Raw genomic sequence first — 14,507 nt, 5'->3', positions numbered from 1 at the left:
TCTTTCCGGTGTTTCACAGGCAGGGTGATTCATCAATGTATGTTACGTCCTTCGGATAAAGATGGATGTTAAACTGGATGGCCCGTCTGCCAGCATTCATTGGTGGGCTTTAAAGATCTCCATGCATCCTTCGCGAAGAGTAGGCGAGCTATCGCCAGCACCCCAAACAAATTCCAAATTCCTGCCATATCTATTGCTGGGAAGGCAATGGAAAACCACGCAGTACAACACCTGGCATGAAATTGCTTCAGCAGTACCTATGCTCTCTAGCAGAGCGTGGTACATCAGAGATCACGATCAGCTCTCGTATATAGACATATCCATTTATTTCATATAATTTGCCTCATGTGTTTCTTGTATGAGATTAAATGGTGTTTTTTTATTTTTTGATTAACCAATTAATTGATTAATTACTCAATTGTTATCGATTTATTAAGTATTTATTTATTTTCTTTCTCATCTGGGCAATATCTCAGGCACCTTTTGAGCTCAGAAGCTAATATTTGGACATGACATTGACCAAGTGATTTAGCTGTAAAGGATAATTTTGATTTATTGATTAATCAACAAATAAATTAATTAATTAATTTTTTTCATTTAATTGATTTTGTTATTAATTTTCAAAATGTTACAGCTTCAGATGAAACACTGCTGCTTTAGGTATTAGCCAATTGATTAAGAATTCTCGTATATTTCTAGTGCTTGCTTGTTATGCTTAATACACTTCCTGCTTAAATCAGCTAAGTGGTCAAATCTCAGCGGTGTGGATAGCACAAAAAGGTCGATACCTTTCTTAAGTATTTTTTCTGTGACAGTATGTCAGAACTCCGGTGAAGGGACTTGTACCCTTTCACGAGGTGGACAGAGAGAGCTTAATGAGAAATGTTTGTCTTAACTGTAACGTTCAAATAACGAAGTTGTTCCCTCATTCTTTTGGGAAGTGTGTAAACTCTAAAGTCTGCTAGTGTCGGACACCAAAATGCAATATGAAAACGAATTCAATCAATATTATTGTACTGAGATCCACACTCTGATGTATGTGACCAGTTGTTTTTGTCAGGAGCTTTCATCTGATGGGATCATTTTTGTTAACCTGATCAGTTGTTAACAGATTCAGTGGCATAATATTATATAGAGTGTCTGCTACGAGTTTAGGAAGTTGGCGTTTCAAACTCAGACCGCACCAGACCAAAGACTAACAATGGTACGTGTTGCTTCCCTGCTTGATGCTCAGCAATTAAAACGGATAGAGCATGATCAAAGAACCATAGGTTGGCAATCATAGTTCAGGTTTGATGGACCTTATGGCATCCTGTATTGAAGTGCCTTGTAAGTGAACTCATATTGCTATTATTATTAACCAGTGAACTTTAGCTTTGATAAATGTTTTGTTGAAGGGAGAATTTTTCTACGAATTCCAACTGCTGCGGTCTTTAGATGAGGACATCATGGGACATCCCACAATCAACGTGCCACCTCTGGGATCGATTCCGGCAGAGCGCTCAGGTAACCACAGCATGCTCTGTCCTAAGGCACTTGACATCATCACAGCTTACTCTGTTTCTATGCACAGCATCTTTTAAACCTAATTCACCACCCTTTCAGGGAAGTTTTGGCTATGGCCACGCAAGTGTTTCCAACTCTTCCCTTTGACGCAGAAAACATTGATACAATTACAGTGACATTCTGCATGATAGAAATACCTTTTTTGCTGCAGCCCTCTGGTTTTGCTGCAGCTTTTAAAACAATCTCACTGGTGATAAAACAGTGAGCATTCTATGTACGGCCAATATTCTATGTATGGTCATCCCTTGTCTTAACCATGGGGTTAGTTTAAATTGTGCTTGGGTAATGTGAAGGGTTATGTTTGGGAATCTATGGAATCCTCCACACTTTAACATTGTTGTTAATACACCATAAACAAGGATACGATGCAAGCCGCCCGAAACATAACCTATTAACATTGTTTTGTAAACTTGCCATTGCAGTCAATGTACTGACTTTAGCTACGACTCCTTATGGTACAAATGTCAGTGTTGTTGTGCGAGCAGTGAATTTATTTTTCTGAACATTACATATCAACATTTGCCATGGGCTGCTATTGTACAACTTTTGACTTTCATAACTTTTGATGTACAGTCATGGCCAAAAATATTGGCACCCTTGCACTTTTTTCAAATACCTCACAATTTTCTCTAAAAATAAGTTGAAATTCACAAAAGTATTTGGTCTCCACAATTCTTTAATTCACTGTTAATATTACAGAACCTTTGTTTTTGATTCAGAGCTTAATATATTCTTTTAAATCAGAAAATAAAAAGAAATGGCATTGACAAAATTATTGACACCCTAGACTTAATATTTGGTAGCACAGCCTTTGGACAAAATAATTGCAGTCCAGCACTTTCTATAGCCATGAATGAGCTTCCTTCACCTCTCCACTGGCAGTTCGTCCCACTCTTCTTGTGCAAACTGCTCCAGTTCTCCCAAATTTGAAGGGTGCCTTCTCCCAACTGCTGTTTTCAGATCTCCCCACAGGTGTTCAAAGGGATTTAGATCTGGACTCATTGCTGGCTACTTCAGAACAGTCCAGCGTTTTGTCTTGAACCATCCAGGGTGCTTTTTGAAGTGTGTTTGGGGTCATTGTCCTGCTGCAAGACCCATGACCTTCGACAGACCCAGATTTCTGACACAGGGTTGAACATTGCGCTCCAAAATGCCTTGGTAATCTCCTCATTTCATGATGCCATGCACACATTCAATGCACCCAGTGCCAGAGGCAGCACAGCAACCCCAAAACATCACTGAACCTCCTCCATGTTTGACTGTAGGGAAGGTGTTCTTTTCTTTGAAGGCTTCATTTTGTTTACTGTAAACATAGAGATGATGTGCTTTACCAAAAAGCTCAAATTTGGTATTATCTGTCCACAGAACATACTCGCAGAAGGATTTTGGCTTGTTCAGGTGTGTTTTGGCAAACTCCATTTGGGCTTTCTCAGTAGTGGGGTCCCCCTGGGTCTCCTACCATAGAAACCCCTTTCATTGAGTTGGCGACGGATGGTGCGAGTTGAAACTGTCATACCTTGTGTCTGAAGGTCAGCTTGAATCTGTTTGGCAATTGGTTGAGGTGCTTTCTCCATCATTTGAACAATCCTTCGCTGGAATCTTCGATCAAGTTTTCTCTTGCGGCCACGTCCAGGGAGGTTGGCTACAGTGCCATGGGCCTTACACTTCCTGATAACATTGCATATGGTGGACACAGGAACATCAAGGTCTCTGGAGATGGACTTGTCGCCTTGAGATTGTCCGTGCTTGGCTACAATCTTGTGTCTGACCTCCTCAGACAATTCTCTGGTTTTCTTTCTCTTCTCCGTGCTCATTGTGGTACACACAGTGACACAAAACAGCAGAATGACTCCTTTTCTCTATTCAAACTGGTTGAATGAGTGATTTTTATATTGCAGGCACCTGCAACTCACCACAGGTGAGTTCAATTCCAAAGTAAAGGAGAATCACCTGCTTGGAATCTAATTATTTCTAACATCTTCTAAAAGGTGCCAATAATATTGGCCAGGCCATTTTAGGATTTCTGTGTGGAATAAGTTAAGATTTAGTAATCTTTTCTGCTTTTTTTGTTTTGTTCCACTGTAAACCAAAGGAATACAAATGTGGACACTGAAAGATTTTTTTAATTTCAACAATTTTCTGGAAGAAATGGTGCATTATTTGAAAAAAAGTGCAAGGGTGCCATTATTTTTGGCCACGACTGTACATAATCCACCGGCAGTCCACCAGCAGCAGCCTTGCCTCCTGAGAGTTTGCTTCTGTATTCATATAAACAAACTATAAATGGTACATGAAAGCATAATTCATAAGGTTTTTACTCAATACAATTCAAAATTTTCGGCTTCAAAATAACCACCATTTTTCGTAATACTGTATATCATTCAATCTGATTTTCCCCAAATTGTTGAAAATGTTCTCCAGTTGCTGTAAAGTAATTCCATGAATTGCATTTGTCATCGTAGCCCTAAGTTCATCCAAATAATGTGCTTTTGATGAGTAAACAACAGATTTACATACCTCCATAAAATGTAGTCCAATGGGGACAGGTCAGGCGAATGAGGTGGCCAAGCAAATGGTCCACGTCCACCTATCCACTTGTCTGGGAAGACATCATTCAAGAACCATCACACATTCGAAGCATCATGGCTGGGAGCCTCCTCTTACCGTTACAAGATGATAGGTAAAATATTTAATTGTCTTATTTCAGGGATAAATAAATTCTACAACATTTTGAAGTAACGATCACCAATGACTGTTGCTTCTCCCACCAAAAAAGGAGCAATGATGTGTGACTTCCTAAGAGAACACCAGACTGATTGATGGTGAGTCTGTTTAATGTTGAAAGACTTCCTGAGATTTTTCTGTCCCCTAAATGCGGTAATTGCGGTGGTTGACTTTGCTTTTACACTGATGTAAAAGTTGCTCATGAGAAAATGGCAAGAAATCCAGGGGAATTGTGGATTCAACAACAGCAATAACAACATTAACAACAAAACTTGATGGATTATGCTTTCATGCACCATTTAAGTTTGTTTCTATCATGCGCACATCAAAAGTTATAAAAGTTCAAAGTTACACAAGGACTTCATGACACCCTATATTTATGGACACAGCTCGGTTTCCTTCACCTTAATTACAGTTAGGTGAAAGCATAAGCTTAAATTACCTTTGTACGAGACTGTAGAGTCAAGTAAAGACAAATGCCTTGGCCTGCAAAAGTATTCACCCCCTACCAATAATGTCACATTTAGATGAATTATGAATTATGTAGAAACAACTTTTCCAAATGAACCTTTTCATTCCTAACTGAAAACTTATAGTTGAAGGAGGTTACATGTCAGGAATACCTGCAAAAAACATGTACAAATCAAAATTCACTGGTTGCAAAAAGTTAGGTCAAAAGGTTATTCAGCCACCTAGGTCAGTACTTGGTGGAAGCATCTTTCACAGCAGTGACTGTGATGAGTCTTTTTGGTTGGTGTCTACCAGCTTTGCACAGTAAGATAGCGAAATTTTGGCCCATTCATCACGTGAAATTTTCTCTGCCGAAAAAAAAAAATGTTTTGCCACGTTTGATGGGGATCGTCAATGGACTGCAATCTTCACGTCTCACCACAAATGTTCAATTGGGTTCAAGTCAGGACTTTGACTGGGCGAATCAAGAACATTTATTTTCCACTCCAGCCACTTTTATTCAGCCACTCCAGTGTGCCTTAAGCTTTCTGCTTCAGATCATTGTCCTGCTGAAAATTGAATCTCCGACCCAGTTTCAGATTCATGGCCGACTCGATCAGGTTTTCATCAAGGATTCTCCTGTACTTTGCACTGTCCATTGTCCCTTCTATCCTGACAAGCTTGCCAGTCCCTGCTGATGAAAAGCAGATCCATAACATGATGTTGTCACTACTATGCTTGATAGTCGGGATGGTGTTGACTTGGCGATGTGTAGTGTTAGGCTTGCACCAGACATAACGCTTTGAATTTAGACCAAAAAGTTCAATTTCTCCACATGCCTGCAGTATCATTACTAGCACGGCACTCGATAGAGAGCATATCTTCGCCAGGCTGAACAGTTTACGGTTTGTATCCCACTGATATATCAGATCTGGATCCAATATGAACCAAAATCAAATCGGCTTGTTCTTGTCACTTACCCAACTCATTCACCAAGTTTTGTCACGTCATCCACAACTTTTTGAAATATCATGCTACATATCATTGTTAGCCCTATCACTTAATGGTGAAGAATCACTTGAGAAGATTAAATTATTATCATATCCGGATCCATATTCGGATCTTCACCAAAGTCAAATTGATTCGTCCTGGTCACACATCATTTCTGTCCACCAAGTTTCATCTGAATCTGTCCACAACTTTTTGAGATACGCTATATATCTTTTTTTTTGCCCTATCTCTCAATGGTGAAGAATCATTTTTAAATTCTCGGATGCAGATCCGGATCCGGATCTTCACCAAAATTTAATGATTTCGTTCTTGTCACATACCCAACCTCTCCACCAAATTTCTTCCGAATCCATCTGCAACCAAACAGACAGGGGTGAAAACATAACCTCCATTCACCTTCGGTGACGGAGGTAAAGTTGCTTTTTTGCAAACTCTATATGAGCTTTTAGATGCGTCTTTTTTAGTAATGGCTTCTTTCGTGCCACCTGTCCATAGAGAACAGCTTTGCTACGGCATGGGATATTGTTGATGGATAAACACAGACCCCAATCTCAGACATAGAGCCTTGCAGATCTTTCAACGTCATTGTTGGCGTTACAGTGCATTTTATGTTTCCTGCTTGCACCGAACCAGTTTCCCGCTTGCCCGGCTGCCGAGTTTGGATGGGCGAGCGACCTGATCTGGGTAGAGTCTAGGTGGTATGATATGTCTTCCACTTCTTAATGATGGATTTCACCGTACTCAAAGGGATAATGAGTGACTTTGAAATCTTCTTATAACCCTCTCCTGAATGGTGCTTCTCCACCACTTTATGTCTGACTTATTTGGAGAGCTCCTTGGTCTTCATGTTTTCCCTGTTGGTTGACCAAGTGAATTTCACTTTAAAACTCCTTAGACAAGTGGGGAGTTTAATTTTTAAGTTAAACCACTGATACAGGTGAAACCTTTTACACTTATATTTTAACCTTTCAAACAAATAATAATTTGCTCCTGAAGTGATTTAGGATTAATTGGGCAAACGGTTTGAATACTTATGCAACTGAGAATCATCTGATTTTCTCTATCAATTTAACTTATTATTACAACTTCAAATATAAAATAGCTTTTTCAAGTACTTACAAGTACATAATATATCTATGAATGTGTGTTTGTATAGGCGTGTTTATATGTACATGTGTAGGTATATGTATGTGTTTATATAAATATACATATATATACGTATATATTGTGTGTGTGTGTGTGTGTGTGTGTGTGTGTGTGTATGTTTATGTGTGTATGTGTTTATGTATGTGTGTGTGCATGTGTGTGCACGTGCTTCGAGCTCTCCACGGCATCGAAGTTTGAGTGTTTTCCCATTCTTGTCTTTGTCAAATTTCCACTGGTTATTTTGCTGTGTACGTGTTATTGTGTGTTTCTAGTTGGTGTTGGTTTGTGGTTCGTGCAAACTTGTGTGTAGTTAATCGTTTTCTGAGTCGTACCTCGTGCGCGGCCTGGTGACTTGGGGCTTCCCTCCCCCCGTCGGTGTTTTGTCGGTTTGGGTTATTTCCTTCGCTGTATTGCTTGTTTCTTTTATTTTGTTTTCTCCCCCTCACCTCACCTCCCTAGACAAATAATTATATATTGATTCTTTCTCTCCTCCCGGACACGTGCTTGTTCGCTCTCCTCCTCGTCTCGGCTTGTGCCCCGCCCCCTGTATCTCCTTTTCTTCTGCCTCTGCTCCTTCTTTCTCAAATCCACGTTCTCGCTTGGAGACTTTTCCCGGATTGTTTTTTCATCGTTCTGTTTGGAAATTGTTGGAATATGTTTAAACCGCAGCCGTGATGCTGACGCCCCCCCCCCAGAATTTACATGTTTTAAACGTTTCCCAGTGTGTACCCTGGTCAGAATAGGTACACCGTATCCCTGCGTGTCGTAAGAGACGACTAAGAGGGTTGGCGTCAGGAAGGGCATCCGGCCATAAAAACATTGCCTCAAAAAGAGAACCATGACCATCACAAGTACATATGGGCAGGGTGCAGCCCGAAGTGGAGATCGGTTTCTGAGGTTTGGGACATGGAATGTGGGGACAATGACAGGGAGATCAGGAGAAGTGGTGGAAGTATTGGTCAGAAGAAGAGTGGACATATGTTGTGTGCAAGAGACGAGATGGAAGGGAAGTGGTGTGAGAATGGTGAAGGGTAGGCAGGGACAGAAATACAAGTTTGTGTGGCAAGGGTGCCCGGAGGGCGTGAATGGTGTTGGTGTCCTGTTTTCTGAGGAGTTTGTAGACAGTGTGGTGAGTGTGACTAGAGTGAGTGATAGGTTGATGATGGTGAAAATGATGATTGGAAAGCTCTTGGTGAACGTCATCTCGGGATATGCTCCCGAGAGCCTCGTGCGCGGAACCTGCTCCGCAGGTTGGTCGAAGCGATGAAGAGAAGGCCAAGTTCTGGTGTGCGATAGAGAAGCTGATGGAAAACGTGAAAGATGAGGAAGTTGTTGTGGTGGGAGGAGACCTGAATGGACATGTGGGAAGGAGTATGGATGGTTTTGAGGGAGTTCATGGGGGTTACGGATATGGTGTGAGAAATGGAGAAGGTGAAAGGATTTTGGAGTTTGCTGATGGAGCTGATTTGTTGATTTGTAATACTCAGTTCCACAAAGAGGACAATAAGCTTGTTACATACACGTCAGGTGGGTCGACGACAACCGTTGACTACCTGATGGTGCGTCGGCGAGATAGGGGGCACCTCCGGGACACAAAGGTGATCCCGGGGGAGGAGGCTGTTTCACAGCACCACTTGGTTGTCTGCGACATAAGGGTGAAAGGTGCGAGGAGAGCTCGGCGGGTGAAGTACCAACCGAGAATGAAGGTGTGGAGGTTGAAAGAGGTGACAGTAAGGGAGGCATTAAAAGAGAGGCTGAGTAGGGTAGAGGATGATGTGGTTGAGCTTGAAAGTGGTTGGATGTCAATGAAAGCTAGTCTGTTGGGAGCCGTTGGTGAGGTATGTGGATGGACAAAAGGACCACCGAGGCACTCGGAAACATGGTGGTGGGATGTTGAGGTTGGAAAGAGGATTGACGAGAAGAGGAAGAAGTTCAAAGAGTGGCAGAAGGCGAAGGGTACGGGAGCAGAAACAGCAGAGCATGAAAGTTATAAGGCAGCCAGGAAGGCTGCAAAGAAAGAGGTAGCAAAGGCGCAGGAGGCATGTAGGAAAATGTTCGGAGAACGCTTGGATTCGGAAGAGGGTCAGAAAGCAGTATTCAGGATGGCAAAGCAGATAGCGAAAGAGAGGTGTGATGTGATGGGGGTGAGTTGCTTGAAGGATGAAGTGGGACAAATCGTTGTCGACCCAGATGGAATTAAAGGAAGATGGAAAAGATATATGGAAATGCTGTTGAATACAGAGAATGAATGGGATGGCAACATAGAGAGTAACCCAGTTTTAGGACCGGCAGAGAAGATAACTGAGAAGGAAGTTGAGGAAGCGATAAAAGCAATGAAGAGTGGAAAAGCGGGAGGGCCGACGGGAGTTGTGGGAGATATGTTGAAGGCAGCAGGAAGTTGGGGTGTGAAGAGAATGACAGAGATCTGTAATCTGGTGGTGAAAGAAGGCCGCATTCCAGTGGATTGGGAACTGAGTACCCTCGTCCCTCTATACAAGGGGAAAGGTGACCCTCTGGAGTGTGGCTCGTACCGAGCGATAAAGTTATTGGAGCATGGAATGAAGGTATTGGAAAGGGTGTTGGAGAGGAGGATAAGGAAGAAAGTGAAGATCGACGAAATGCAGTTTGGATTTATGCCAGGAAGAGGAACGACAGATGTGCTTTTCATTGTGAGGCAGTTGCAGGAGAAGTACATGGATAAGAGGAAGAAGTTGTTTTTTGGGTTTGTTGATCTGGAGAAAGCATTCGATAGGGTTCCACGCAAAGTATTGACATGGGCATTGAGGAAGTTAGGAGTGGAGGAATGGTTGATCAGAGTAGTGATGGCAATGTACAAAAGAGCACGCACAGCTGTAAGGACGAAGGACGGGAACAGTGGTGAGTTTGAGGTGAAGGTGGGAGTGCATCAGGGGTCGGTACTAAGTCCACTACTATTTGTAGCTGTGATGGAGGTGCTGGCTCAGACCGTAAAGGAGGGTTTACCGTGGGAGTTGTTGTATGCAGATGATCTGGTGTTGATTGCGGAAAGTATGGATGGACTGAAGGAAAAGATGAACAAGTGGAAGGAATGTATGGAGACAAAAGGTCTGAAGGTGAATATCGGAAAGACAAAGGTGCTGGCAAGTGGTAAAGCATGTGGTGAGGTGGAAAGAACTGGGTAGTGGCCGTGTGCTGTGTGCAGGAAGGGTGTCGGAGTGAACTCCATTCAATGTACAATGTGTGCTGAGTGGGTTCATCAAAAATGTAGTGGTCTGAGAGGGTCATTAACCAGTGTGGCAGCTACATTCAAATGTAAGGTGTGCACAGAGGGAGCTGCAGATGGAGGAAATGTTGAGTTGGATCTTGGAGACGGCGTGAAGCTGGAAGGTTTGAAAACATTTTGCTACCTCGGAGACATGCTGAATGGAGAAGGTGGATCAGACTCGGCAACGGTTGCTCGAGTGAGATGTGCATGGAAGAAGTTTCGGGAACTGAGTGGCGTGCTGATGAGGAGGAGAGTGTCGCTGAAGCTGAAGGGAAAGGTGTATGCTGCATGTATGAGAAGTGTTATGATTTATGGGAGCGAGACATGGGTAATGAACGTAGAGCAGCAACGAAGGCTGGAAAGGGTGGAAATGCGAATGGTTCGATGGATGTGCGGAGTATCGTTGAGAGAGAGGAAGACAAATGATGAATTGCGAGAGATGATGAGAATATTGCCTGTGATTGATGCTGTGAAGAGGAACAGGTTGAGATGGTTTGGTCATGTATTGAGGAAGGATGAAAGTGACTGGTTGAGAAGAGTGATGGAAGTTAGTGTAGAAGGAAGTAGAGGACGGGGAAGACCGAGAAAGACTTGGCTAAAGATGGTGGAAGAAGAAATGCGGGCAAGGGGGTTAACAAGGAGAGATGCAGAAAATAGGGCAAAATGGAGAAGATTGTCATGGGGACCGCAAGGCTAACCCCCGCTCTAGCAGGGAACATGGCCTTAAAATGCATGTTGTTGTTGTGTTGTGTGCATGTGTGTATGTATGTATGTATTGTTAATGTCCGGCTTCCTTCTTGTAACTACAGTGCAGCAACTGGTCTTTATTTTGATTATTCACATTTTAGCTGCATTTTAGCTTTATCACTTTGGAGTAGCTTGTGAAGAATCTATATATCAAGTTTGTTTTGAAAGCATCATGAAATAAGCTCAAATGACATTTAAAATGTGAAAACTTTGGAGGGGGATCAATACTTTTGCAGGCCTCTGTACTTACTTTGTATCTCCCCCGGGTCAACTCGTGTTCTTGCAGTGCTGCTTTTTTGCACTTTTAACTGGTCCTATTCCCACCCTGGCTGTGATGTAAAATTGCATATTGCTGAGTTAAGGATTTCTAAATAGAACCAGATTTGCATTGAGTACAAGAGTGTGGCGGATAATTCCAACATGTCAACAACCTCTGCCTCTCTTCCCTCCTCGACTCACCCCTGCCCCAAGCATGCAAACGCTGCTGCCCTCATCATTGTGTTGATAATCTCAGATTTCTCTTGGATAACTTGATGATTTTATTGACAATGTTCCTTTAATGCCTGTTCAGGATATAGTTATTTAGCATGAGACTTGGTCTTCAAGAGCAAGATTAGGTCTTCATTCTATTTATCCGGTAATTAGATAATTCTGTGTAATAGTTCTCATGATAAGTTTTTTGTATAGCTTGGTAAAAATAATAGCATTTTATCCTGGCTCAAATCTTCCAAACGAAGACAACTTGGGTTGTATATCAAGGGGCTATCTATACATGTACAAAGTGATCGGGTGCAACTTTAATAAAAGAGTATTGAAAATATAGAAGTGAGGATGATAAAAGTATCGGGAAAGAAAGAGAGAAAAAAAAAATTTGATTGGGAGGAATTGAGTGAGGAAAAGGAGTGGGGTGGGAGGTTGGGGGGGGGGGGGGAGTTGAAGAGGGGTTGTAGGAGAATGCATTAGAAAAGTGGTTTGGGGAAGGGAGTGGGAGTGAAGTCACAAACCTGCTATTTTGTTTACTTGATATGTTTGATGGCCTGTGATTACATTGCAGTTTGTAATTAATAATAAATAAATAAATTTCTTATTTGTAATTATTTATTTATTTATTTATTTATTTATTTATTAATTATTTATAATTTATGTATTTGTTTGTAATTAATTAATAAAAATTTTTTTTACTTGAAACATGTTGTAGGTCTACAAGAGCTTTGCGTTGCTGTTGTAATAAATAAAATTGTTGTTGGGGTTCTTGTTGGGGGTCGATTTTTTTAATGTGCACCGATTGGTCGGACAGCTGCTGGGCCACACCACATCTGTCACCTGACTCCACCCACCATAGCACCAAGACTAAATATGGCTGCCATCTTGGTATTTTCATGGGCCAAACACATTATGCCTGTAGGCCTCTCTTGATTACACACTGCCCGGGTCTGTTGCGTCAGATTTCCTTTGGCTTTGCTTGGGTCGAGTGTTATTCACGATGATGGACACCAGAAAATCTAATCATATGTCGAATAATAGCAATGTTTAATCAAACCCGTCAGAATGCTCGGTATATCAGAACACATGGTAATCAAGTGTAACATTACGTAATCAAGCATTACGTTATGCAACTTACTAAAACCATTGGCTTTGTTTGGGTCGAGTGTTATTCACGATGAGGGACACCAGAAAATCTAATCATATGTCGAATAATAGTAATGCTTAATCAAACCTGTCAGAACGCATAGTACATCAGAACACATGGTAATCAAGCATTACATTACGTTACGTAATCAAGAGCTACGTTATGCAAATTACCAAAAAATAGCATTACATAATTCATGAATGGCCTCATATTGAGGTTAAGCAATCCGTGACCATGTGACGAATCAGCTCGTTGTGATATAACCGTGGGGAAAGTGACATGGATGAGAGGTGTCAACTTTTTTTTTTTAATAGCACATTAAATGTGTTTCCCAATTGCGCTGTTCATCTTTTAAGAGTGCTTTAAATGCACATTTCCCAATCAGCCTATTACTGGATTTTGTCGCAGGTTGTGACGGCAGTGCACTCATTTTTGGTGTAACGTAATAAAAAATGAATTGTTAAGCAGCTTTAAGTCCCATTGGAGTTGTATTTACAATACTCTCCATAAGTATTGGAACAATGAAGGCAAATTTGTTATTATTGCTATTCAATATACTCAAGAAATTTGGATACGAAATCAAAAAATGAATGAGGCAAGAGTACAGAAAGTCATCTTTTATTTCTTGGTATTTCTATGCATATGTTTTACCAGTGTAGAACAATAGCACTTTTTATGGACATCCCCCCCCCCAACCCCCCCACCCCCATTTTAGGTAAGCATAAGCATTGGAACAGATTACTGACAGGTGTTTCTTGTTGCATTGATTATTCACACATAAAAGAGCTATGAATGTCTAGTCTTGGTTTTAGCCCCTGCTTTGTCCTTGGCAGTCTGCCTTTAGAGTCAGTAGGCATAAACCAAAATGAAGACCAGAGAACTGTCTATGAAATAAAAGCAAGTAATTTGGAAGTTTAAGAACATAATAATTCAATTAGAACCATAGCACAAAAATTGGCCATAGCAAATACAACAATTTGCAATATCCTGAAAAAGAAAGAAACCACTAGTGTATTTAGCAAAGGAAAACGCAGGCAGTTGATGACAGAAAAATCATCAGAGCTGTGAAGAAAAACCCTAAAACAACCGTCAGTAATATCACCAACAACCACCAGAGTGCATGGATGAAAGTATCACAATCTATCGTTCGCAGAAGACTTCGAGAGCAGAATTACAAAGGCTACTCCGCAACATGCAAGCCTCTCATCAACACCAAAAATGGAAAAGCCAGAATAGAATTTGCCAAGAAGTACAGAGGTGAGTCAGTGAGTTCTGGAACAAAGTTTTGTCAACAGATGAGATTAATATAAACCCTTACCAAAACAATGGAAAGGTGAAAGTGTGGAGAAAGGAAGGAAATGCATATTAAAAATATACATAATATACATATTAAAATACAAAGCATATTACATCTGTAAAGCATGTTGAAGTCGTGTCACGGCTTGGTCTGGAACGGGCCCACTAATCTTTATTGATGGTGTAACTAATGATGGCAGCAGCAGAATGAATTTGGAAGTGAACAGAAACATTTTGTCTGCCAATGTACAAGAAATGCCTCCAAACTCATTTGGCGGTGCTTCACCGTGTAGCAAGGCAATGACCCAAAACACACACTGCCAACGCAATGAAGGAGTTCATCGGGGGTAAAAAGTGGAAGGTTTTAGACTGGCCAAGTCAATCTCTTGATTTAAATCCAATGGAGCATGCATTTCACTTATTGAGGAGGAGACTAAAGTCAGAAACCCCCAAAACAAACAACTGAAAATGGCTTGACAAAGCATCTCAAAGGGAGATACCAAGAGTTTGGTGATGTCGACGGGTCACAGACTCGATGCAGTTATTGAAGTAATGGATATGCAACCAAATAATAACTATTATACCACAATATTTTAAATTGTACAATTGATAATAAACAAAAATAATAACTATTTTACAATTGTTATGGTGTTTAAACTATTCATGTTAATTTCCCACCATTTGTATATTTTA

At 41.2% G+C, this 14,507-nt stretch overlaps 1 protein-coding gene across 1 annotated transcript in view; it reads left to right on the top strand.

The window, feature by feature from the left end:
* WIF1 (Wnt inhibitory factor 1) overlaps window positions 1-14,507 on the top strand; it is a 128,708-nt gene that overhangs the window by 75,910 nt on the left and 38,291 nt on the right. The window contains exon 3 of the mRNA XM_068130939.2: window positions 1,398-1,506. Within this exon, the coding sequence (XP_067987040.1) occupies window positions 1,398-1,506 (109 nt within the window). The remainder of the gene's footprint in view (window positions 1-1,397; window positions 1,507-14,507) is intronic.

This window comes from Myxine glutinosa, chromosome 11, assembly GCF_964187855.1.
Source record: "Myxine glutinosa chromosome 11, kmMyxGlut1.1, whole genome shotgun sequence".
NCBI lineage: Eukaryota > Metazoa > Chordata > Myxini > Myxiniformes > Myxinidae > Myxine > Myxine glutinosa.
Note: the sequence above shows the minus strand (reverse complement) of the source record. Positions and strands in the feature narration are given on the sequence as shown.